Source organism: Chiloscyllium plagiosum, chromosome 7 (assembly GCF_004010195.1).
Source record: "Chiloscyllium plagiosum isolate BGI_BamShark_2017 chromosome 7, ASM401019v2, whole genome shotgun sequence".
Taxonomy (NCBI): domain Eukaryota; kingdom Metazoa; phylum Chordata; class Chondrichthyes; order Orectolobiformes; family Hemiscylliidae; genus Chiloscyllium; species Chiloscyllium plagiosum.
The window spans coordinates 14825655-14837526 of record NC_057716.1 but is presented as its reverse complement, the minus strand read 5'-3'; the positions used below and the strand labels follow the sequence as shown (position 1 = coordinate 14837526).

The 11872-nt window shown below is 40.4% G+C and overlaps 1 protein-coding gene across 6 annotated transcripts in view; it reads left to right on the top strand.

The window, feature by feature from the left end:
• vps8 (VPS8 subunit of CORVET complex) overlaps positions 1–11872 on the top strand; it is a 555322-nt gene that overhangs the window by 137432 nt on the left and 406018 nt on the right. For all 6 annotated transcript variants that reach the window (XM_043693080.1, XM_043693078.1, XM_043693079.1 and 3 more), the window contains 2 exons: positions 6857–6899; positions 8207–8279. In XM_043693080.1, coding sequence (XP_043549015.1) covers positions 6857–6899; positions 8207–8279 — 116 coding nt within the window. The remainder of the gene's footprint in view (positions 1–6856; positions 6900–8206; positions 8280–11872) is intronic.

The window sequence follows — 11872 nt, the reverse complement described above, 5'->3', positions numbered from 1 at the left end:
CCCTATTAATAAAAACTAAAACACTGTATGCCTTCTTAACAACCCTGTCAACCTGGGTGGCAACTTCAAGGATCTGGACACCGAGATCTCTCTGCTCATCTACACTACCAAGAATCTTACCATTAGCCCAGTACTTTGCATTCCGTTTACTTCGACCAAAGTGAATCACCTCACACTTGTCCGCATTAAACTCCATTTGCCACCTCTCAGCCCAGTTCTGCAGCTTATCTATGTCTCTCTGTAACCTACAATATCCTTCGTCACTATCCACAACTCCACCGACCTTAGTGACATCTGCAAATTTACGAACCCACCCTTCTACGCCCTCATCCAGGTCGTTTACAAAAATGATGAACAGGCAGTGGACCCAACACCGACCTGGAGGTACACCACTGGTAACTGGACACCAGGATGAACATTTCCCATCAACCACCACCCTCTGTTTTATTTCAGCAAGCCAATTACTGATCCAAACTGCTATATCTCCCACAATCTCATTCCTCCCCATTTTGTACAATAGCCTACTGTGGGGAACCTTATCGAAAGCCTTGCTGAAATCCATATACACCACATCAACCAGTTTACTCTCATCTACCTGTTTAGTCACCTTCTCAAAGAACTCAATAAGGTTTGTGAGGCATGACCTACCCTTCACAAAGCCGTGCTGATTATCCCTAATCAAATTATTCTTTTCTCGATGATTATAAATTCTATCTCTTATAATCTTTTCCAACACTTTACCAATAACTGAAGTAAGGCTCACTGGTCTCTAATTACCAGGGTTGTCTCTACTCCCCTTCTTGAACAGGGGGACAAGGGTCAGACTGTGACCCTTGGTTCTGGGCTCCCCAGTCATCAGGAGCATCTTTCCTAGGGTTACCCTGTCTAGCCTGGTAGAATTTTATAGGTTTCTATGAGATGCTTCCTCATTCTTCTAAACTCTGGTGAGTATAGACCTAACTGACCCAGTGTCTCTTACTGTTTGCTGCTTACAACTACTTCAACAGTTGAATGTGACAGGACTGAATCACTCTTTTCATTTGTGCAGGGAATGTTAAATTATATTTCAGTTGTAGGAGGACAGCAGATTCCTGTTTCTAAAGTACTCTGTCTTCTGTTGCACTCTGTCATATTATGTAAAACTTCAGTTTGTGTTTGAGGTCTCTGTTTATAAAGGAAATTTCCTGCATTTTCTAAAACTTTATGACTGTTTGAACTTGCTTTTTGACTTTTATCAATACCATCCCAATTGGAATTTCACTTTGAAATCCTGTTTGTCTTCAGTTTGTGTAGCCAAGGTACTAGATGTCTGATGGATAACACTTTTTGACTTCATTTCACTTATTCATCTGGAATACTGTGCTATTTCCATCTCATACCTCCAACATTGCCTGTGCTTCTTTCTCATTTAATCACATTATCAATTCATTCGTGGGAAACAATAACCATGATTAGGCCAGCATTTATTATCTGTCTTTAATGCCATTTCAAAAGGTAGTGATGCTGAACTGCCATCTTAAAGCCCTGCATTCTATGTGCTGTAGGTATGTAGGTACACACACAGTGCTGTGGTACGCCTCATTGGGGAGTGAATTGGAAATCATGCCCTACTATTCCTAGAACCATCACAAAAGTTAAATCACATAAAGGTATGCAGAATTATCCAATTTACCTGTGTTTTAGACAGAGGTTGACAGAAAACACAAACCACGTTTCTGCATTTAACAATGATTACTATTTATTACAAATTAATAGATTTGAGCTACAGATGAACAATTATGTCAATCACGTTACCAGTGAAAACTCTATCGCTCTTCTAAACTCCTCCTGAATACATTGCATACAAATAAGAAAATAATATCGCTGTTCTGGCAGTGGGAAAGACAAGGAAGGTAGTAGAGGTTTAATTGAGATGGTCCTTTCAGCTGGTAAGGATGTGCTGCTTCTTGATTCTCCTTGTCCAGATATTTTCACATATTTGTCGAAGGTACAGAGGGCTGGTTCACACTTGTAAAGTCTCTGTGTTAGTGGTTAAGACCCACAGATTACAATCACCGTTAAGGGAAAACAAAACTGACTATTTTCAGGCTTTTTACATGCAGAGCAAAGATGTTCCTCAAAGATTGACAGGCAGTAGTTGGCAGGCAGAAGGTCTTATTCATTAATGAGTGGTCACTAGTCCACAGACCATTCAGCTGCTTAGTGCTGCCAGAGCTCCAATCGTATACACCCCATTGCTGCAGAAAAAACAGCTATGTAAATCACACTAAAATTGATTGTCAGACGACTGGCTGAAAATACAGAAAAATAAAAATGCAGTGGGCTTTACCACTGTAATGGATTTGATAAACCCTAATGATAACTTCTTGTCCGTTTATTTGACGTTTTGCTGCTGCAGTATTCTCCTACAGCTAATCAGTCAATAAGCATCTCCCAGCTTCTACATTTCAGGCCCTACATGATCCCTGAGCAGTCTCACTAGGTTTACCTGGTAAAGAACATCATTATTTTGAAATTCATCTCAAGGAATTACACTTGCATTCCTTCAGTGGTACTCTTTTAATTCGTAATTAAAATGATCATGTGTTTCAAATTTGCATCCTCTACAATGCTAAATTGTTTATTTCTAATTTATAAATACAATGCAGGTTTCCCTAAACCCTCACCTTGTTCCTTTTTAACTACTACCTCTACTTTCTACTAAAATGTCATTCAGCATACATTAAGCCTATATAGTGCTGCCAACATTAAGTTATGTAAATTTGTGACCCATGGTTTTACATCTGCCAGTATGCATTTCTTAACTTATTAATTTGCAATTTCAATATTAAAAGAAACCAAGTAGGTGCACCATTTAATGTGGAATGCACAGATTTTTCTTGTAGCTGTTCGTTATTCCATTTCTGAAAATTTTACTTTGACCATCAGTGGCTCTAAAAAAAGGCTTAGCAGTAAAGGCGGCCTCTGGTTCATGGAATTTTAGATTACTTACAGTGTGGAAACCGGTCCTTCGGCCTAACAAGTCCACACCGACCCGCCGAAGTGCAACCCACCCAGACCCATTCCCCTACATTTACCCCTTCACCTAACACTACAGGCAATTTAGCACGGCCAATTCACCTAACCTGCACATCTTTGGACTGTGGGAGGAAACCGGAGCACCCGGAGGGAACCCACACAGACACGGGGAGAATGTGCAAACTCCACACAGACAGTTGCCCGAGGTGGGATTTGAACCCGGGTCTCTGGCACTGCGAGGCAGCATTGCTTACCACTGTGCCACCGTGCCGCCCGCTTGGTTGTTTAAACAGCAATCTATTTAGATTTTGGTCCCTTTATTTTTCACATTTATTTATTTGTTGGATTTCTATTTCATGGTTAGCATAGAATTTGTATGCACCCCTGCAATCAGACACCATATTATAAATCCTGATATTGTCCAGCAAACTGGAGCATCTCCCCCTACTATTTGAAATAATCTTAGCAGGACTTATACACTTAATGATAAGGTCCTGCAGTATGTTGCTGAAGAAAGAGACCTTGGAGTGCAGGTTCATAGTTCCTCGAAAGTGGAGTCACAGGTAGACAGGATAGTGAAGAAGGCGTTTGGTATGCTTTCCTTTATTGGTCAGAGTATTGAGTACAGGAGTTGGGAGGTCATGTTGTGGCTGTACAGGACATTGGTGAGGCCACTGTTGGAATATTGCGTGCAATTTTGGTCTCCTTTCTATTGGAAGGACGTTGTGAAATTTGAAAGGGTTCAGAAAAGATTTACAAGGATGTTGCCAGGGTTGGAGGATTTGAGCTATAGGGAGAGGCTGGACAGGCTGGACCTGTTTTCCCTGGAGCTTTGGAGGCTGCGGGGTGACCTTAGAGGTTTACAAAATTATGAGGGGCATGGATAGGGTAAATAGACAAAGTCTTTTCCTGGAATGGGACAGTCCAGAACTAGAGCGCATAGATTTAGGATGAGAGGGGAAAGATTTAAAAGGGACGTAAGGGGCAACTTTATCACGTAGTGGGTGGTGCGTATATATTGAATGAGCTGCCAGTGGAAATGGTGGAGGCTAGTATAATTGCAGCATTTTAAAGGCATCTGGATGGGTATGTGAATAGGAAGGGTTTAGAAGGATATGGGCCAATTGCTGGCAAATGGGACCAGATTAGATTAGGATATCTGATCAGCGTGGACGTGTTGGTCTGTTTCCGTGCTGTACATCTCTATGGCTATGACTCTATACACCCTGGAAGCATTTGTGCTTACCTGAGAAGGTTCATCATTCTATCAGAAAGATGCCAGTGGATCATGATGTATCCTGAAATCTAAACTTTTCACTGAATTTGGTTGAGTATCATATTTGCTTTATAAAAAGATGAATCCAACAGTGTTATTTGCAAAACTGATATTACTGGACACTTTCACAATGCAATCGACCTCTGATATAATGCACTTTGAATTGCAAATGCTCAAGTTTTGCAGTAATCCCCTTGCTGAAGTGTTATTCCTTTTGAGCTATACTGTCACTTCAGCCTTTGAACAGTTATAGTTTCGAGCTACTGAACCTAGTACTATTTTTGTTTAATTGTGCTTTCCCATTATTTTCCTGTTCATCAATCACCATAAATGACAGAGGTCAGATAAATCTCCTGACCCTGGTGTTATGAACCAGGCCAGACCCCCCCCCCCCCCCAAAAAAAAACATTTCAAGGAGGTAGCCCAGACCCTAACTTTTTCAGTTGTTTTAAGCAGGTCAAAAATTTATGTTCCATGAGTGATGCAGCTGGCCAAACTACTCCGTGTAAAACAAAACAGAGTTTGTTTATACACGAACAAAACAGAACAGAATATAGAATAACATCTGAAAACCCAAGTGATTCTTTTGCAACTTAATGATGCTGTTCCAAATACTAGCAACATCCCCATAACCACCCCTTTGCCAAAAATGGTAAATTCATGCACAGGTTCTTACAGCAGAGGTGTGTGTGTGAGAGGATCAGCATGGAGCTATTTCTTTGGGTCCAGCTGGTTCTCTGGGTTACCGGCTAAACTTTGATCAGCAACTGCAAACAAAACACATCATCTGTAAACACAGGTGAAGTGCCGGAGAGTTGGTAATGTCCCCCTGTTTAAGAAGCGTAGTAAGGACATTCCAGGCAGGAGGCAGACAGTAATAGTTGAACAGAGTTTCTTGAAATGGAGAAAGGTGACCGGTGGTGTTCCGGTGCTGGGGCCACTGTTCTTTGTGATATACATAAATGATCTGGAAGAGGGCACTGTTGGTCTGATCATTAAGTTTGCAGATGACACAAAGTTTGGTGGAGTAACAGATAGCATAGGGGACTGTCAAAGAATACAGAAGAATATAGATAAACTGGAGAGTTGGGCGGAGAATTGGCAGATGGAGTTCAATCCGAGCAAATGTGAGGTGATGTATTTTGGAAGGTCTAACTCTAGAGCAAACTATATTGTAAACGGAAGAGTCTTGGGAAAAGTTGATAAGCAGAGAGTTCTGGGATTTCAGGTTCATTGTACCCTGAAGGTGGCTGCACAGGCAGATAGAGTGGTCAAGAAGCCATATGGTATGCTTGCTTTCACCTGACGGGGTATTGAGTATAAGAGCTGGCAGGTCATGTTAAAATTGTTCAAGACTTTGGTTCGGCTGCATTTAGAATACTGTGTACAGTTCTGGTCACCACATTACCAAAAGGATGTGGATGCTTTGGAGAGGGTGCAGAGAAGGATGTTGCCTGGTATGGAAGGTGCTGGCTATAAAGAGAGGTTGACTGGGTGAGGATTGTTTTCATTAGAAAAAAGGAGATCTGGACAAAGAATATTGTTGGATGAAATGATGCTCAGTTAGCTAAAACGTTTAGAAATTGAGTCATCTTATTCATATAGCCACTGTTCTTTGTGATATACATAAATGCTTTGGAAGAGGGCACTGTTGGTCTGATCATTAAGTTTGCAGATGACACGAAGTTTGGTGGAGTAACAGATAGCATAGAGGAATGTCAAAGATGTCTACAAAATCATGAAGGGTATAGACAGGGTGGATAGAGATCAGTTTTTTCCCAGAATGAGGGATTCAGTTATAAGAGCTCATACATTCAAGGTGAGAGGAGAAAAGCTTAAGGGGGATGTATGCAGAAAGTACTTTACACAGAGGGTGGTGGGTGCCTGGAATGCGTTGCCAGCAGACATAGTAGATTCATTTAAGGTGCATCTGGACAGATGCATGAATAGGTGGGGACCAGAGGGATGCAGATCCTTAGAAATTGGGCAATAGGTTTAGACAATGAATTTGGACCGGCTCAGACTTGGAGGGCCGAAGGGCCTGTTCCTGGGCTGTAAATTTTCTTTTGTTCTTTGTTCTAAAACAAACCAGCGATATGCTGAACTGAGAGAACTGGCCACTCCCCTTTCATTGTACAAGTGTTTTTAAAAACTCAAAAGCCTTTTGCCTGAGGCAGTATCTGTTAGCTTTAACTAAATTGGCCCTCAACCCCATACAAATTAGACACATCGGAACCTTTGCATTTACGACTCCTCTCAAAAAACCAAGGACAGAATAACTTTGTCATGGAGGCAACATCGTCACACCTGGTATGCTTGATCTTTGTTTTGCATTACCTGCTGCAACATAGAGTTACATGTTACGGCAAGTGGGAGATGATTGGTAAACAATACATCCTTCCTGACTGGTGGTTCATGTTCCATTTGGTTAAGTATAAAGCCTTTCCTAATATCCTGTCACTAAATTCAATACACCAAAACATTTGAGTTGACAGAATCCAGAATTGGAATGGGTTAATGTTTTATGAATGAAGTAATCATATCATGTTTTGATGTTTACAGATGAGCAAGTTGTCATGGGTAATAAAATACTGGTATACATAAGGTAAGCTTTGTTTTATACATTTGGCTATATGAATAAGATGACTCAGTTTCTAAACGTTTTAGCTAACTAAGCATCATTTCATCCAACAATATTCTTTGTCTAGATGTTGAAAAGCAAAGGTTCCTTGCATCTTCCCAGAATTAGTGTTTGCTATGATTTCAGTACAGCATGATTACTTTTATTAACTGTGGACTGGAGAGTAGGGTCAAAATCTCAAGCAAGGAAAGAATTTATAACAAACATGAAGCTTTATTGATTTTCTTTATTCCCTATACTGATGTACTATGACTAATAATCTTAAAGTAGTAAAATAAGCATGATATTATATTCTGAACCTTTGGAAATCCTCAGAATTTGCTATTTGCAATCATGAATTCGAATCCAATTATATAATAATCTTTGAAGTTGTGTTCTTTTATTCATGGAAACGTTGAATCATTGGCTTCCATAATCTTCCTCAGGTGCCTCACAGAATTCAATCAGTTAAAGTATTTTGTTAATTAAAGCTGAGTAACATGTACAAAGTTGAATCCGGAAGAATGTATTCAGATATTTATTTAGATTCGGTGTTCTGAGTATCTCAGCTTCTTCAACCAGCTATTGAGGTGAAATATTTGGGAATACAATGACAAGGCTCCACGTGGCTACTTTCCACTCTCTACTCACCACTCTAAATCTACTCCCAACAGACTGTCAGCTAAATTGTCATTTCTCCCTACTCGAGCATTGGTAAATAGAAGTCCGCAAGAAAATGAAAAGAAAATGTTTTTAATGCTGCAATGATTTCACTCTTGCTTATGGTGAGATTAATTTCCATTTCCATGGAAATGCAGGACATCTTAATCATAGAATCCCTACAATGTGGAAGCAGGCCAGTTGGCGCATGGAGTCCATACTGACCCTCCAAAGAGCACCCCACCTAGACCAACCCCTTATGCTATCTCTGTAGTCCTGCATTTCTCATGTCTAATCCATCTAACCTACACATCCCCGGACACTATGGGCTATGCTGTATTGTCCAATCAACCTAAACCTGCATATCTTTGGACTATGGGAGGAAACCGGACCATCTGGAGGAAACCAATGCAGACGCAAAGTAGAAAGTCACTTTAATGATAGACTTCAAAGAGCCAGTTGTATTTTATTGATTTTATTAGTAGATTATGGCTGCTGACTTTTTAACTCAATTGATGTTTCATTAATGATAATAAATTTGTACTATTTTGGTGCTAGCTTTTCGTTTTGAAAACCAGTTTCAATGTTTCCTAAACAGCTCTAGAATAATTGATGTTATTTTCCATTTGCAGCTGCTGCCTTGCTGGACGTGCTTACCCACTCGGTAATGTTCCAGAAGATCTTGTCCCATTAGTGAAGCATCAGGTGAGTAAATTTCAGCAAGAAGTCATTATATTAGCAAGGTTATCCTGCACTCTAGATTCTGTGCAAAGGCTTCATGTGATTTAGACTTCTTACTTTTATCTCTGCAATTTGGAAGGCTGGTAAGCTGCTAATTCCCTGACTTTGGCTGATGCTTGAGTTGCTAGCTTCAGAGAGTGCACTTTTCGTCTTCTGTTATCTTACACCTGAAGAGATACTTTCCCTGCATGCAATATCGCTGTATAATGATACGGCTCAGAGTGGGTATTCAGATTTGATAGAGGTACTTTTGCTCTGTCTGGTATTGTATATTAACACATATGGACTGTGTACAATTGGACTGACCTCACTGGATTGTGCAGGGTCATGTATTTCAGTAAATTATTGGTCTTCCAGATAAGCACTTCTAACGCACTGGGTATCCAAGGTTACATTTCAAATATGAGCTGCTGCGATAGCATTTTGTGAATATGCAAATTATGTTGATGCCATTGAAGCACCAGGATGTCAAGCAGCACGTGACAGCAGATTGCTATTAGTATTGATGGTTGTTGCTGTGAGTATAGGAGAATAGGAGTAGCCCTATTTATTGAGTGGCTGAATTTCTTATGAAAGAAACTTGATGAAAGGAGAAGCAGCTACCTTGCAGGATGTGTAATAAAATAGGCCGCACAATACAAAGTTTATTTTCTATGAGCAGCCTTCCCCTCTATCCCAGTATTCCCCAGCCTTCCCCTCTATCCCAGTATTCCCAAGCCTTCCCATTATTTTCAGGCAAAATGGAGGCGAGCTCCAAGTGTAGATTTCACCTTACTGCTCCCTGTTATCGGCCCCCTCTCCTCTGTTCCGGTGCAGAAACGTTTCTCAGCAGTCTCTCTGTTGGCCTGTGTCCCCCTCACCCCACAGGGTCTCATCCTCCACCTCACCTCCCCAATCCCTTTTCAGTGGCTCATGCATCGATGCTGACATCAAAATGCATGGAATGTGGTTTAGATTAGATTAGATTACTTAGTGTGGAAACGGGCCCTTCGGCCCAACAAGTCCACACCGCCCTGCCGAAGCGCAACCCACCCAAACCCCTACATTTACCCTTTACCTAACACTAGGTGTGTGTTAGGTAAAGGGTATTGAACCTGGATCTCAGGCGCTGCGAGGCAGCAGTGCTAACCACTGTGCCACCGTGCCGCCCACAGTTCTGTCATTGTTGTATACAAAGATTACTTCCTGCAGTCTGTCTGTCACGTGATTGGCTCCACCTGTGTATCCACGCATGGTGACTATATCACATTACGGAAAATCACTCCTCCATTATTGAACTCTCCTGTAACATGTATGCATAATCTATTCTCGTCTTCAAGAAAAAATGAATTTACTGATGGTTCGTGCTTGTGTGTGTCATCTGTCTGGGCTAGAAATGCAATATTGTCAGCAAATATAGATCTACTGGCTGCATCTGTTGCTAGGATTGTAAGGGAATGACCTCAAAGTGGACATTGGCTACTGGCTCCAAGAGGAGAAAAATACAGCTATTCCACAAAAGTGAAAAGTGACTTCCCCCACAATATCCACCAGAAACACATGGTTTCAGCTGGTTGGTGGGTTGCATGCTTTCTTCTTGTTTTCGAAGGTATGCCTCTCTTGTATTTTGAAACATGCATTGGCATAATTTGTCACGATGAATTATCTAGGGACCTCTAAGAACTATATTAATAAGTTTAGCATTGAACAATTCCATCTGCGTTTGTGGTTTTGGAGAAATCTATCAATAACTGAAGAGGTTCTGAGATCCCAGAGTTCTTTATTAATTATGGAAGTGATTATTTTACATGGAATCATTAGAATAGTATGGTACAGAAAGATCCTAATATGTCCATTGTGTCTCAGCCAGCTGTATATATTTAAAGGTAACCAGATTCATGCTCAGCATGTGGTAGTAATAGTTTATGCTGCCATGGCTGTCAAACTATAAGATTGTTGTGATTTTGTGAATCTTGTTGCAATGTAGTCACTGTGCAAACAACATCTTTTGCAGTGTGCATTCTGGAGAAACTATTGTTCCCAGACATTAAGGTAATCAGGAGATAACAATTCCTTAACAATTTCACTACATAGGTTGGTCAACTGAAAAGATTGTGATTTATGATATTGCTCTCACAGAGATGATCAGTATTCTTTGCCAAGATATAGGTCCTCCTGTTTTGGAATAGGGAATTGGAGTGTCAAGAGTAGCCACATAAAGGGACTGCAAGTTGAATCAGTGGCCTTGACTTTGCAGTTCAGCACTGGACACATGCACAAGCAGTGAATACACATATTGGAATTAATATACTGAGTCATTGTGGAAGGATCTGATTCCAGACTTCCAACTCTCAGTACTTTATGGATGTGGCAGTGATAATAATTGAAGTGCAGAAGTGATGAATGGGTGTGTGAACAGGCACATCTCAAACATCATAAAGATTTGCCTCAGCCTGTTCAAAAAGGATATAGTGTGGAGAAATGAAATGTTGGAAGACTGGCCTCAAGAAAGGAATTGATTTGCTGACTGCAAATCTTACATAGACTTCCAGAGCCAGCTTCTTAGAAAAGCTTCAAAATATGATTTGTAAGCATGAGACTTGAAGCTCTTTTATCTTGTGGCATGTTTGTAAGGCGAATGTTCAATATTGTATGCAGCCTACGTTACACAACAATCATATTTTCACCTTTTAAGGTTCTTCTGTTGATATCGATGTACACTACAGCTACGATTGGTCTTGTCTATGATTTGACATTTTTTGGGAATAGTGTGATTGTATTATTATTTTAGTCACTGTGGAAGGGCTTTTTTAAGTTCACCTGCTCTGTGTGCACATATTGTTTTCTTCGTTGATATTGATATTTTCATGTCTCTTTCATCCTTGAGAATTTAACTCTGCTGTTTCTCATGCCCCACTTGACCATATTCTTTGGAGCTTCTCCCAGAATTACAGTGATGACTAGTTGTAAGATCCTGCTTAAAAGCTTCATGCTGTGCCTTTTCTAGTTTGGCTAGTTGCTTCAAAAGCTTATGATTTTTAATAAAATCCATTCCGATACAAGACTCGTTAACTAGCCTATATTTAAAATTAATTGCAATAAGATTTGAAGAAAAAGAAATCCTGTGTTTGTTTCTCCTTTTTTCCCTTGTTTCACGTGCTTAGTTCATGTCACATTCCAAGTGAGTGTCTATTTCAGGATAATGGATGAAACCAGCTCGCTGATATAAAAAGAACACCCATAGCTCAATCCTGGAAAGCCAGTTGTTGAAGGATGGCACTTGAGCTAATCTTTTCACAATTCCACAAGCATTTACTGAGCTAAACATTAAACCTCCCAACTCAACCACACCACACTGTAAAATAAGTATGTGTGTGCATATTATGAAACCCCGATTACTGCCCTCCTACTCCATATAATTAATTAAACTTGAGATATGATTAACATCTCAATTAGGTGCCAGATTCTTGAGCTGGGTTTTGTTCCTGCATAACAATTAGAGCCCTTTGTCATACTTTGGGATTGGAGTGTCCTGGCAGGCAGTACGTGCAGTCTTTTTCCTTTGGTTATGCATGCAG